This window comes from Lagopus leucura, unplaced genomic scaffold (genome assembly GCF_019238085.1).
Source record: "Lagopus leucura isolate 7727_CA_CO unplaced genomic scaffold, USGS_WTPT01 Super-Scaffold_760, whole genome shotgun sequence".
NCBI classification, from domain to species: Eukaryota; Metazoa; Chordata; class Aves; order Galliformes; family Phasianidae; genus Lagopus; species Lagopus leucura.
In genome coordinates, this window is record NW_024962257.1 from 8,688,038 (window position 1) to 8,700,668 (window position 12,631).

The following is a 12,631-nucleotide window of genomic DNA, read 5'->3' on the forward strand; positions in this document are numbered from 1 at the left end:
CCAGCAGGAGCAGGAGGTTTATCGTCCTTCTGTACTCAGCGACAGTGAGGGTGCGCCTCGAGTGCTGTGTTCAGTTTTGGGCCCCTCACTACAAGACACTGATAGAGTGTGTTCAGAGAAGGACAGTGGAGCTGTAAAGGATCTGGAAAACAAATCTTACAGGGAGTGGCTAAGGGAATCAGGATCGTTTATTCTGGAGGAGGCTCAGGGGAGACTCCTATAGTGTGCTCCAGGGCTCTCTATAACTCCCTGAAGAGAGGCTGTGGTGAGGTGGGGGTCAGCCTCTGCTCCCAGGTAACAGTGATAGGACAAGGAACACCAGGGGAGGTTGAGGTTGGTTATTAGGAAAAATTGCTTCTTGGAGAGGTCAGGCAGTGGCACAGGCTGTACAGAAAGTGGTTCACTGACCCTAGAGGTGTTCAAGAACTGTGGAGATGTGGCACTGAAGTCAGTGGCATGGTGGGGTGGCGTTGGGGTTGGTGATCTTAGAGGTCTTATGCAACCTGAGCGATGCTGTGATTCAAGGACGCAGGTCTGTAAAGATGCTGACTCGTAAAACCCTAGTGTGCAAGGAACAATTCCTGTTTGTCTTTTCTTTTTGGAGGATTTGTAAGCACTCCTGGGCTGCTCAGCATGAACCAGGCCCATCACTGTTTTCACATAACAATTGCTATCAAATGTCAGCCGCAGTGTCTGAGTGCCGCATTACACGGCCACTTCCTTCTCCCACTCATAGTGCTGCTGGGCGCGCAGGCCCATTCCCCCACTAAGGAAGAATCTCGAATCTATTCGTCTAAAGGGCACCTGAGGAACGCGGAGCGAAAGCGAGGCCCGCAGCCCACCCGCCCCTGCGCGCGGGGCCGCCATAGCGCGGCCTCCCGCCACCCCCCGGCACGGCTGGCGCCGCCTCAGCACTAACGGCCGCGGGCGGACGCGGGGCGGGGCCGGCGGGGCCGCTCCCTCCGCTTCCCAGCGTGCACCGGGCGCGGTGGCTGTCTGGCCACGTCCCCGGGCCACGTCGCTCGGTGCCCGCTGAGCTTGCGCCATCTTCGCTCCCCGGCTCCGGGCTGCTCCGCCGTTCCGTCGCCATGAACATCTTTCGCCTCACCGGGGACTTGTCCCACCTGGCGGCCATCATCATCCTGCTGCTCAAGATATGGAAGAGCCGCTCCTGCGCTGGTGCGTGCGGGAGGCCGCCGGGCGGGCCGGGGGAGCGCGGCGGGGCCGGGCCGGGCCGGGCCGGGCCGAGTCGAGGGCTGGGCGCCGTGGCCGCCTCATCGCTGCAGGCCGGGGCCGGGAGGGGCCGGGGTTCGGCTCCGCCACGCTGTAGGGGCTGCTCCTTCCCCGAGGAGGGGCGGCGGGGCCGGGGCTGCTCGGGGCCCGGGAGGCGGCGGGGTGCGCTGGCGCCCGCCTCCTGCGGCCCCGAAGGCCCCGGGCCGCCCGCTGATGGTGGGCTGAGGGGAGCCGCGTGTTCCCCACGTCTGCGGAGGCACCCGCGGGAGCTGCGGTTTCCCTGCGGGCCCGGCGCCCGCAGCTCTTCGTTCGAATCCCCGAGCGGCGCTGTTTCGACCGCCCCCCCCACACAGGGACCTCCTTCTTTATGTAAGGGCCCTGCCGGCGCCGAATGAATGGGGAGCCGGGCCGGGGCGACTGCTGCCGGGCCCGGGCTGCCCTCAGCAGGAGCCGGAGCACGTTCCGTTCATTCCCGAGGCGCGGCCGTGCTGCTGTGCGTGCAGAGCCGAGCGGCGCTCCCGCGGGCTGCAACGCTGCGACGAGCTGACTCGCAGTTCGCACATCTTGAAGTTTCTCTGTTCCGGGATTCGTGCAGGGCGAGCCGGCGCGCTCACCCCTTTGTTTTCCTGCAGTAAGAATAACGTGGCCACCCGTACCGCTGGCGGGTCCGTTCGAGCTGCTGCGGCAGAGCTGGGAGGGAAAGCCTGGGCGCTGCGGCGCTCCGTGCTGCCGGCCTGCTGTGACGTGGCAGCGGGAAGGAGCGGCGGGCAGCCCGATGTGTCTGGTGCTGGCAGGGCTGCGATTGCTCCTCAGTCGGTGGGTATTTGTGAGGGATGGGTTTGGGCTGCAGCCCAAGAGAACTGAGAGTGGAGAAATGAAATCTCCGCTACCTTACAGGTAAGAGGGAGCATGGATTCTCTGCTTCCGAATTAGGTCACTTATTGCTAACCGCTTGATAGCGCAAAAGAAAAATCACGGTAGATGAACAGCTTTGGTTTATAACAGTATTTTTTTTGTGTGATTTCTAACAACAAAATACATCGAGTAAATGACTGTACCGTTTAAATAGGGTGCTGTCAGAGGATGTCACTTTTGAGGCCAAGGAGCCCAAGAGGTCTTTCCTGATGATCCTTTCTGACAGGAGAGCATCTGGCCTCCAGCCCTGATGTGGTGTTCTGTCTTTTGCCACACATAAGAAATGCTGTCAGAGTTGCAACCAACCAAGGGTTAATGAGCTGGGAAGTAATATAGACTGAAGTAGGGAAATGAGGAGTTCTGGTGCAAGGCTAAAATTGGAGTAATAGTTCAGCTAGGAGACTTTAGCTAGGAGACTCGTAAGTGACCTTTGGACGTGAGGTAATTTTCACAGTCTAGTACAGCGTAACCCAGTCCCACTTTTCTGTTCAAAAGGTGCTCTGACATTGTTTTTCTTGGGTCAGTTATGGCTGAGGATTGCTGTTGGTAGAGATTTGTTAGTAAGGAAGAGGAATCCTACTTGTCACGGTTTTGGTATTGTTTTCTCCAGCATAGAGAAGCAGATAGACAAATATTTTGTGTGGCCCTCAGCTCTCCCATCTTCTGACATAGCTGTATGCCTGCACTCATTCAGCTGAAACAGTGATTCATTCACCTTCCTCAGCTGAATGCTGAAATGTGGATTTGTTTGTGTGAGATTGTTGCTTCGTGTATTCTAGTTCTGCCTGAATTCTTAGGAGTAATCCAGATCCATTTCTCTTCTGCGGCATTAGCACTGGGGAGCTGACGAGCTGGCTGGAAGGAGAGCAGTGCCTTGGAAGAGCCTGGGTTTTGCTTTGGGGCTGCTACCTGTGGAAGCTTCTGGTTGTTAGCTGTCATTTCTGTGAATAAAGGCATTATAAATATATTTACTCAGAATGTGTTTGTAAAGTCCACAACAACAACCCCTAAATGGTTGCCAGTTGGTGTTCGGTTCGGGCTAGCTGCCATTGTTAGAGGGCTTTCTGTCATTCGGATGTGTGGTCAGTTGAACAGTTCATAAATTAAATAAAATTACACCTTGGGGGTATTGGTGACTGAGGAGACTGAGCAGACCAGCAGGTGCTTTAACCGTGCATTTCCCTGGCAGTAGGAGCTTAGAAAATAAATTGAGGCCTCTAACTGATTGCTAAATCGTCGGCTGTGATCCATGAAGAGCTACCAGCCGCATGGTGCCGGCTCTGCGTCTCGCTGCATCTGTGTGAGCCTGCAGCCTTTGTTAGGCAGAGCTGGAGGCCTGTGAGAGCAGCTGGAGCCAGGCGGCCCGCACAGCACGCTGCTTTCTGGGGGAGGGAGACGCTGCTCCTGCTTCCTTTGGAGCAGGGCTGTGCCATGAAGCTCCCTGCATTGTCAGTGTTAGACAGAGTTCATCTCTTTATTTTTCCTAATTCGGTCAGTACGCTAAACAGATAACGAGGCAAAAGCAAATCAAGTTGTGATTTCACAGTTCGCAGGGTGACAGCTTTTTGCATGACTGCTTGTTTGAGCTTTTGCATCGAGGAGTGGGGAAAACGCTCACCACTCCAACCAGCACCTTGGAAATAATTACTGGGAGCAGTGGAGAATGCTGCAGCTAACGTGTTATTGACTCTAGTGTTGTAATTAGGGAACTTGTGAGACTTGAAGAATAGTCTGCTTTCACACGTTGTCATGGTCAGACTGTATTTTCTAATTTGTTCCAAGTTAAATTAGATTGTTTGTGCTGTGAATTACTGCCTGGGAATTGATTTGCTTCTCTCAGTGTCATTTGTCAAGTGTTAAAGGTGACCTGCAGCAAATTATATGCTGAATCGTCTGGAAAAAAAGTAGTGCAGATAATGAATGTGTAATGCTTTTGCTGGGCCATGAAGCTGTCTCATAATTTCAAGTATCTGCTATGGACAGCACCATACATTAAGCTGAAGGTTTTACACAGTACTTTGCCATAGGCTATTGCCAGTTTGTCTATGTTTTCTCAGAAAATACTGTTTTAGGTAGGTCTGGAATTTCATTTATCTTTCTGAAGGAAAGTTTTGCCTTTTGGTCAATAGAATTTGAGTTTAGAGTTAGGTTGGTTAGTATTTCTTTAGCAGACCCAGAGGAGTTGTGGTTCTGTGGCTGACGCAGACTTCATGCTGAACTAACTGGCTTTTATTATGTTCTTTAAAAAGGCTGTGAGGGCTCCATGACAAAAAGTTGGCCTTCCTTAGAAAAGCTTCAGCCCGTACCTTTCATGGCCGTGCAGTAGCCGAGTGCCCTGCAGTGCCTCCTTAGCTGCCAGCCCCACAGGAGCGAGCTGCGGTGGATGCTGCTGTGCTTTGGCCTGGCAGCAGGGCTGCTGGGGGCTTTTAGCCAAGCTTGGAAGCAGGAATTGAAGTTTTTCAGTGCATGAAGATAAAACAAAAAGGAGAGGTGAAAATTTGAGCCCAAGGCTTTGGGAAAAGAGGGAATGGTAATGCATGTGGTTATTCCAGAACTAGGTAATGTTTGTGGAAATGAAAGGAGCAGGAGGAGAATGACAGTGTGGTTTGTGTGTCACAGCTGTCAGCCAGCACTGTGCTGGTGTAGTGATAGTCTGGTCATCAGAGCCATCAGTGTGATGTTCACTCATGTCCTGCAGCTCTGCCCGTGGTGTGGATCTCAGCTCTGCTCATGGCACAGAGCTCACCTCCCACCCAGCCCTCCTGCGCCATGCGGGCCTTTGGTCTGAACTCTGGACCTCGCCTGCTCTGCCCTACTTACCTTGGAAATCCATTCAGCCTTGGTTTTGTGGTGTGTTTCCAGAACTCCCGGCTATTCTCAAGATTCAAAAGTCTGTAACACTGAAAGCATTCATAAAAACAGCAACTTCTTGATTCTAGAGGGAGATGAGGCTGCACTTGTTGAGAGGGATTTGTCACATATATTCCATTATCGCATTTGTATTTACGTGACAACACACCTGGATCCAAACACACAGCAGTGGCCAGTAATAGATGTGTTTGAAACGCTCTGTGTTGCTGTGTGTGGTCAGTAACTAAAAGAAAACACCACGTGAAATACCCTGATGTTGCACATGGTGGTATGGCACGGGCTGGAGGCTGTGCTCCCCAGGACTGTGGGCCAGGCCTGTCCTATCTGGAGGGCTGCTGCGAGCACTGCTGCAGGCTGTTGCCTTGGGGTTCAGAAATGTCAGATGAACTGCTGTCTTAACTTTGGAAAAGTTTGGTGGCTGTTTTTTGCTGCTGTTCTTTTTAACTAGGGCTTTTGTGTTGTTGCTTTCAGTCCCCATAATGAGTTTTTGGGGTCTTGCTGTTTGCTGTACTTATTGACCACTGGGGGCTATTATGTAAACACCAGGTAAGGCTCACCTAACGTGGCTTATGGTGCAGGTACAGTGCTGCAAACAAATACCTTCCTAACTGTTACAGTTTCAGCCATTCCTGTACTTCATGTATAAATATCCAGTCCCTTCATTTGTGGCAGCTTAGTGTTTCTGAAGCATTAATCAAGGTGAAACCATAGCGTGTTGCATGCTTTTTAGTTGTTTTATGGCACTGTTAATAAAACCATTATCAGGAATATCACTGTATAAAGGCAAAAAGGATTTTCAGCCTTGCTTCATGACCTTCTCTAGAGAATGTTTTTCCCTGTCTTGTTTTCCTGAGCAATGTTTGTGTGCTTAGCTAAACAAATCAATCTATTTTCACCCTGGATGACTGAAAACAAGAATAATTGGAATAGCAAGATAAAAGCTTGGTGGTTTTACATCAGTGTTAGGGAATGATGCTTCTCTTCAGTCTTCAGAAGCTTTTAGTGGTTGATGATGCAGAACTTTTGTGGGGTGTTCAGTCAGTCAGTGGTGCTGTGGTTGTCGCTGGCTGCAGAAACTTGAGTGGCCAAAGTACTGAGGCTGGCATCTGGGCTTTGGCCTGAAGCTGAAAGCTGCTTTGAAGAGGCTGTGTAGGTGGCTGTTACTTCAGCTCATGATCCTTTTTAAATACTTTTATGTAGTAACGTCTATTTTTGATTTTTTTTTTTTTTTTCCTGCCATTTGGCCAGTTGAGATTCAGAATTGAATTACCTTGAGTCTTCACATCAGACAGTTCCTTTAAAGCCACACAACTGGTGCTAGCGCACTTCCTGGTCATCTCTGGGTCTGTGGTACTTATATCATTCCAGGTAGAGATACCTCTTGGTAACACTGGAGTTTGAGCACTAGTGCAGCCTTGCTGTGTGGTGCCCAAGGATAATGCAGAACAAGCAGCTCATAGCTCTGGAGAAAATAGAGGCTACTGTGAGTGACTTCTGAGTAGTGCTAGCAACTTTTCCAGTACAGTAATGTGTAGGTAACTTACAGCTGAGCTACTGAAGGAGGTGAACGTACAGTTCTGTTTGTACAGCTTTGCCCTGGAAACTCAGATTTTGTCTTAATTTTGTGATCAATTGCATAGAAATAAGGGATATATTCTTCCTCAGCCTTGGCATCAAGTGTTTTAAAATAATTAATTATTTCCTTTATTGCTTTAGGTATTTCTGGGAAAAGCCAGCTTCTGTTTGCACTGGTCTTCACTACCCGCTATCTGGACCTCTTCACTTCATTCATTTCATTGTATAACACATCTATGAAGGTAGAGTATACTGGAAAGTCAGAAAAGCTGGTATTGCTGCATGCAGCATGCATAACTTTATGAAGTGAGGCATCTTTAAATGCCCACTGTGTAGCTGGGTAAACAGTGTGGAAAATGGACTTGAAGCTCTCTTTCTACACTCTGCATGCAGTTATTTTAAAACTTTGAGTGGGGACTGTGACATTTACAACAAATGCCTCTTTGGTTATTGAAAATAAAAGCCCTTGGCAAAAATGGTTTAAATAAATTGTATTTCTCATTTGAGACGTTAGAAAAGGCTAAAGAAAAATCTCTTTCTACAAGGGAAACTGGTATTCGAAGCGTGTAGCTAGAATTGCTGCTAACATTTTGTCAGAAGCTGATCAGAAGTTTTCAGGAGTTCACTTCAAGAATGTGGCTTCCATCTGATTTATACCCTTGTGCTTGTCAGCTGAACGTTAGTCAGCCCAGATTTGGTTTTGTTGGCTCTATTTCTGCAAATACTGATGCCCAGTACAAGAAAATAAAGCAGCAGACTGGAAGAGTACAGCTTGTTTGGCATTGGTGGCACCAGAACAGACACTGTAATCCACTTCTTTTATTCTAGGATTTTTGGTGACGCTTTTCAGTTTTAGTTTAGTTCAGTTTAGCTTAGAGGATAATGTAACTTTACCAGAAGGAAAGGCTAGATAGTTAATAATATGGATAATACTGAAGAATTAAGGGAACTTGCTTCAGAATTTCCTTCAGGTTTGGTTTTGTGTTTCTGTTTTCTTGCTGTTGTTTGTGTTTGTTTTTTTTTTAAAGCAGTATTAATTAAACTGTAGGTACCAACTTGAAATGTGCTTATCTGGAAGTAGTCATTGGATATATAAAAAGTATGATTTTGTTCTGTGCTCTGGGAGTATAAGCAAGTTGGTACTAACTGCCTTTCTTCCTGACTTGCAGACTTCAGTTTTTGTGGTTTGTAGCATTACGTATCACACAGTCCATTTCTCATAGTACCTCTGAGTGTAGGCTGCATTTCTTTTATTTTGGTGTCTCTGGAAACTTTGAGTGCCACAGAATATACTGTTCTCATTAAGTAACTTTCTGGGATGGGCTGGGGTTCACTGGCACTTCTTAGTGCCTTCTCTGACTGCACCTATTATCATTAGCCTACAGTTGGGGTAGGGATTCCTTAGATGTGGTATCTTGCCAAAGAATCACAGAACATCCTAAGTTGGAAGGGACCCACAGGGATTGTCGCATCCAGATCCTCCCTCCACTCAGGACCCCCCAAAACCAAACCCCATGTCTGAAGTGTCCAAACACTATTGGAACTCCAGCATCCTGGGGCTGTGACCGCTGCCCTGGGGAGACTGTGCCACCTGCAAGCTATGATTTTACTGTTGTTTTGTTTGATTAAATCTGTTTCTTTTCCATTGTGAATGTCCTATACCAAATATAATTAGGTTTTTGGAACAGTTTTCTTTATGGTGAAACTGAGGCAGATGCTAGACTGTCTTAATGTATTGTACTAAATTGTCCTGGTGCTGGCAGAGTGCCCTTCAGGAAGTGAGGTATTATCTCTGATTCTGGTTACTTACCTGTAAAATAAGGCTACTTACCTGTCCCATGGGGAATAAGTATAAAGTCTGCTGTGCTGTAACAATTAAAAATGGTAAGGTTTGACATCAACTGAAATTGAAACTGAGTTCCTCTTCAGTGCTTCTGGCAGTCTTTTAACTTTTGGTTTCATGGCCTGTTGGTTTCAGAGAGCACTGGCTCTGCAGATGTAGGAGATGTTTAAAGCTGTAAATCAAATGAGCTGTTTTGTTTTATGTTACATAGCTGAGTTGAGGTGGGGCTTGATTCAGTACCTTTTTAATTGCCACATGAGCCACCACACCCCTAAACTTTTTGAATTTAAAAAAAAAAAAAAGACCTCTCCCTACTGTATGTATGCACACGTAGATACGTAGCTTCAGTGATGGAGCCGCTGCTGCCCTTGCAGTAGCAGAAGCAGTCTTCCTTTTCCAGTCAGTGCTGCAGTTGTTTCTGCTCAAGGAATGAGCTCTGACAGGAAGAAACTTCTGACAGTCACTTCATCCAGAGGCAAGGTGACACTTTAAAACATCATTGGCTCATTGGTTTTGAATTATTCCCTGCTGAGAAAAGCTGAATACCACCACGTAGCATGAAATTGAAATTGCAGAAGCATGTAAGCAAAAAATACAAACTGAAAAAGACAGCTTATTCCTCCTAGTACCTGGGAATAGCTTTGTTCAGTGGGTTTAATGTAATCCTGCAACCTTGTGGGTATTTCTTTTTCTTTCCTCACTCTTTAGCTTATCTACATTGCCTGCTCATATGCCACCGTGTACCTGATCTACATGAAATTTAAGGCCACCTATGATGGAAACCATGATACGTTCAGGGTGGAGTTTCTGATAGTTCCTGTTGGTGGACTCTCGTTTCTTGTCAATCATGACTTCTCTCCTCTGGAGGTGAGTTGGTTATGGGCAGGAGGTTGCACTTCATTTTCCAAGATCTGTAGTACATGACGGTGAATGTTTTTTAGCAGAATGAAAGATGCCTGTGTTTAGTATGTCCAGGCCAATTCTGCAATGCATCTTTACTGTCTAGTTGTCGCAGAGAACTTAAAGCACTTTGGGAGACTAATGTTATTGAGTATTTTATTAAGCAGAAAGCTGTCTTGACACTCAAATTCAAAAGAATCCCTCCTTTTGGTTATGTTTGTTAAGGAAATAACCCAGAATGTGAGTCTTTGGTGCCCCCTGCTGAAACCAAAAGAAGTTTTAATACTTGTTAGTTTTGTAGAAACATAAGTAGCGTAGAGTGTTAGAAGGGACTGTTATGTTTGAGATGCAGCTAGATGTTCTTCTGTCAGAAAAGGAACATGTACTACAGAGTTCAGGTCAGTGTTTACCCGGAATAGAGATATCTTTATATGTTCTTTTTAAGTGGACTGATCTTCTTATATTCATTGGAATTCCATGGTTTAACTAGCAAAAGAATTTGAGCAACATTTTGAGATATTGTTTTAAATTTTGTACTGCCTTAATTCATTCCTTAAACCAGTCAATTGATTTAAAATTTTAGAATGGGGAAGAAGAAGGACTTCATCTTCCACACAGCTTTTCAGAGCAGCAGCGTTGTGAGCTGTATTTAATGGTGTTGCATATCCTGAACTGATGGATGGGTAAACTTGTATCAGCAAGCTCCCCACATACTGGGAGAGTGGTGTCTGAAGGCTAGTTACTTGTACCATTCCAGGGCTGATTATGAAGCTTTTATTTATTTTTTTTACTGTATCAAGGGTAGTCAAAGTACTGTGCCTGTTCCCAGTAGAGTGATTTTGGTTGATAGGAATGAGAAGGCAGTTTGGATACCTCCTGTGCTTCTGTTAACAGTGTGACAGTTGAATAATCTGTGGTTTTTTTTTCGTTCCAGATATTGTGGACTTTCTCCATCTACCTTGAATCTGTCGCCATTCTCCCCCAGCTCTTTATGATCAGCAAAACTGGGGAAGCGGAGACCATCACTACTCACTACCTTTTCTTCCTTGGTCTGTACCGTGCCTTGTACTTGGTCAACTGGATTTGGCGCTACTATTTTGAGGGATTTTTTGACCTCATAGCGGTTGTTGCTGGTGTGGTCCAGACTGTTCTTTACTGTGACTTCTTCTATTTGTATGTTACAAAAGGTGAGTAGTGTGATAACTTGCAGCTGCAGGTAACGAAGTGTAGCACTATGCAGATGCATATCCGCTTCATAGACATTACTGCATAGTTGTTAATTCTGTATGCAAGTTATTACTGTAATCTTTTTAGATTTATCAGGAACACATTCTACAAGTTCAGAGATAAATGTGTAAACAGTCTGAATTTTATTGACAAATGTGAAAATAAGTATGACTAAATACAGGTTGCAGTTTTCTCTGTCAACAAGCATGATCCTCATACTTCTACTGACAAAGTACTTTTTGTGCAGGTGTTACTCTTACAGACAACTTCCTAAGGCATTTTAAATACTGTTGGAGCCCAGAGGTGGTTGTATGTGTCTGCAGATGCTAAGCATAGAAGCAGTGGTTTCTGTTGGATCTTTTACTAATTCTGATGTCATTGGTATTCCAGCATCCATCGTATAATCACAAAACTATGTAAATGTGGTGTTAGGCATTACTCTAAAAAACCGCAGTCACGGGATAGCATGTCCAGTGATGCTGGAAAGTGAGAATGGCAGGGTGTTGTGAGAGGGCAGGGCTGGAATTCTGACCTGATTGTCGTTTCGCTCGTCTGTATTGAATAGAGAGGCAAGTCTGGGAGAACTAAGGGCAGTGTACCTGTTGTACCAAAGTGACCAGTAGGTTTTGATCGCTCTGAAGTTCTAACAGTTGTGTTTCTTGGTCACATGTTTGTATTGCTAACTTTTCAATTTTTCCTTTCCTACAGTACTCAAGGGAAAGAAGCTCAGTTTGCCAGCGTAAGTGCCAAAAAAACATCACCAGCATCTGTCCTTTTGGATGCTTGGACAGAACAATCCTTATCACAAGCAAAGGTGAAGATGCTTGAGACAGAAAGTCAGAAACACAGCTCTTTATAGTGCAGGTAGTCATCAGCGGCTCTGTAAGAACGGAGGAAAAACAACCAGCAGATTTCTGTTTGATGCATCTTGCCTTTATCTTTTTTATTACTATGTATAAAGATTTTTTACATAAAGAAACTTATACTGTATTAATAAATTCAGTGTATGGTTTCAATTGGAATAATTCCAAAAGTGAGATTTTTTGTGAGATTGTTTATGACCAGGAAAAAAGTGCAAACTTTTTCTTAATTTTCAAGAATTTCTTTGAAATTACTGATTTTTTTTTTCTTTTTTTTTTTTTTTTCAGTGCACAAACATGTGCATCCTTGATGGATGGTAGTCATTTGTTCTTTCCCTTTGATTCAATTTTCATTCCACTATATTTATTTTTTCCAAAAGGTGAATATATGTCAACTTAAAACTAAAACCACCAATGTTTGATGTGATGTGCTGGTGCCCAATCCTTGTGCCATCTGCTGACGTGGAGTTCCTTGTTTAAAGTGTATGTTGGTGCCAGAAGGGGAGCAGTCACATTCTGTAGTTGTCCTCCTTCTAAAACAGGCTGATGGCAAGAGGGCAATAAGGAAATCTTGTGGCCGTGAGAAATTGGCCTTTCCTGTTTTGCCATGATGTTTGGGAAGGTAATCCCAACGATGATAGCACTTGGCAGTGCAGGTTGTGAAGACTGAGAGTTTTGGTTATGTTGCTTAGTGGCAAATGCTTGTAACTGTATTCTTTGTTCTGGAAAAGGAGTTAAAGTGGCCTGGAAGTACAGCCCTGCGACACCACTGCAGCTATAGAAATGGGAGGCTTGTAAGTTGTTGATTACAGTAATCTGTAGGTGATCATTTTTAAACAATATCTACATTTTCTTTTTAATGAGTGCTGTATAAGCAACATCCATGTTCAGCTTCAAGTGGTTTTTGATGTCACTTTTGGACAACTAATATTTTTTTAATAGACTTTCCAAAATCAGCAGCACCAGTTACCATTCTTTATCCTTTAAATGATTCCCTTTTTTTACTGAGCTGTTGCATGATTTATCCTGTGTTACCATCCTCAATAAACACTTTATGAAATGGTGAAAATGTTATTTTTATTATTCTTGAATTAACTTTTTCTGCTAGTGTGAAACTAGAAGAGAAGTTGTGGTGAAGATTTGTTCAATATCATTGTTTGCTCTACTGAAACATGAGCTATAGGGATATGAGAGGTGTCAGCACTGA

General features: G+C 45.4%; 1 protein-coding gene across 1 annotated transcript; it reads left to right on the forward strand.

Annotated features, from left to right (window-relative positions):
* Positions 1-982: 982 nt before the first annotated feature.
* On the forward strand, positions 983-11,586 carry KDELR2 (KDEL endoplasmic reticulum protein retention receptor 2). The gene is made up of 5 exons (XM_042864584.1): positions 983-1,179; positions 6,736-6,836; positions 9,146-9,304; positions 10,272-10,524; positions 11,273-11,586. Exons 1-5 carry the CDS (start codon positions 1,089-1,091, stop codon positions 11,305-11,307), a joined length of 639 nt encoding a protein of 212 aa, XP_042720518.1. The 5' UTR covers positions 983-1,088; the 3' UTR covers positions 11,308-11,586.
* Positions 11,587-12,631: the final 1,045 nt, after the last annotated feature.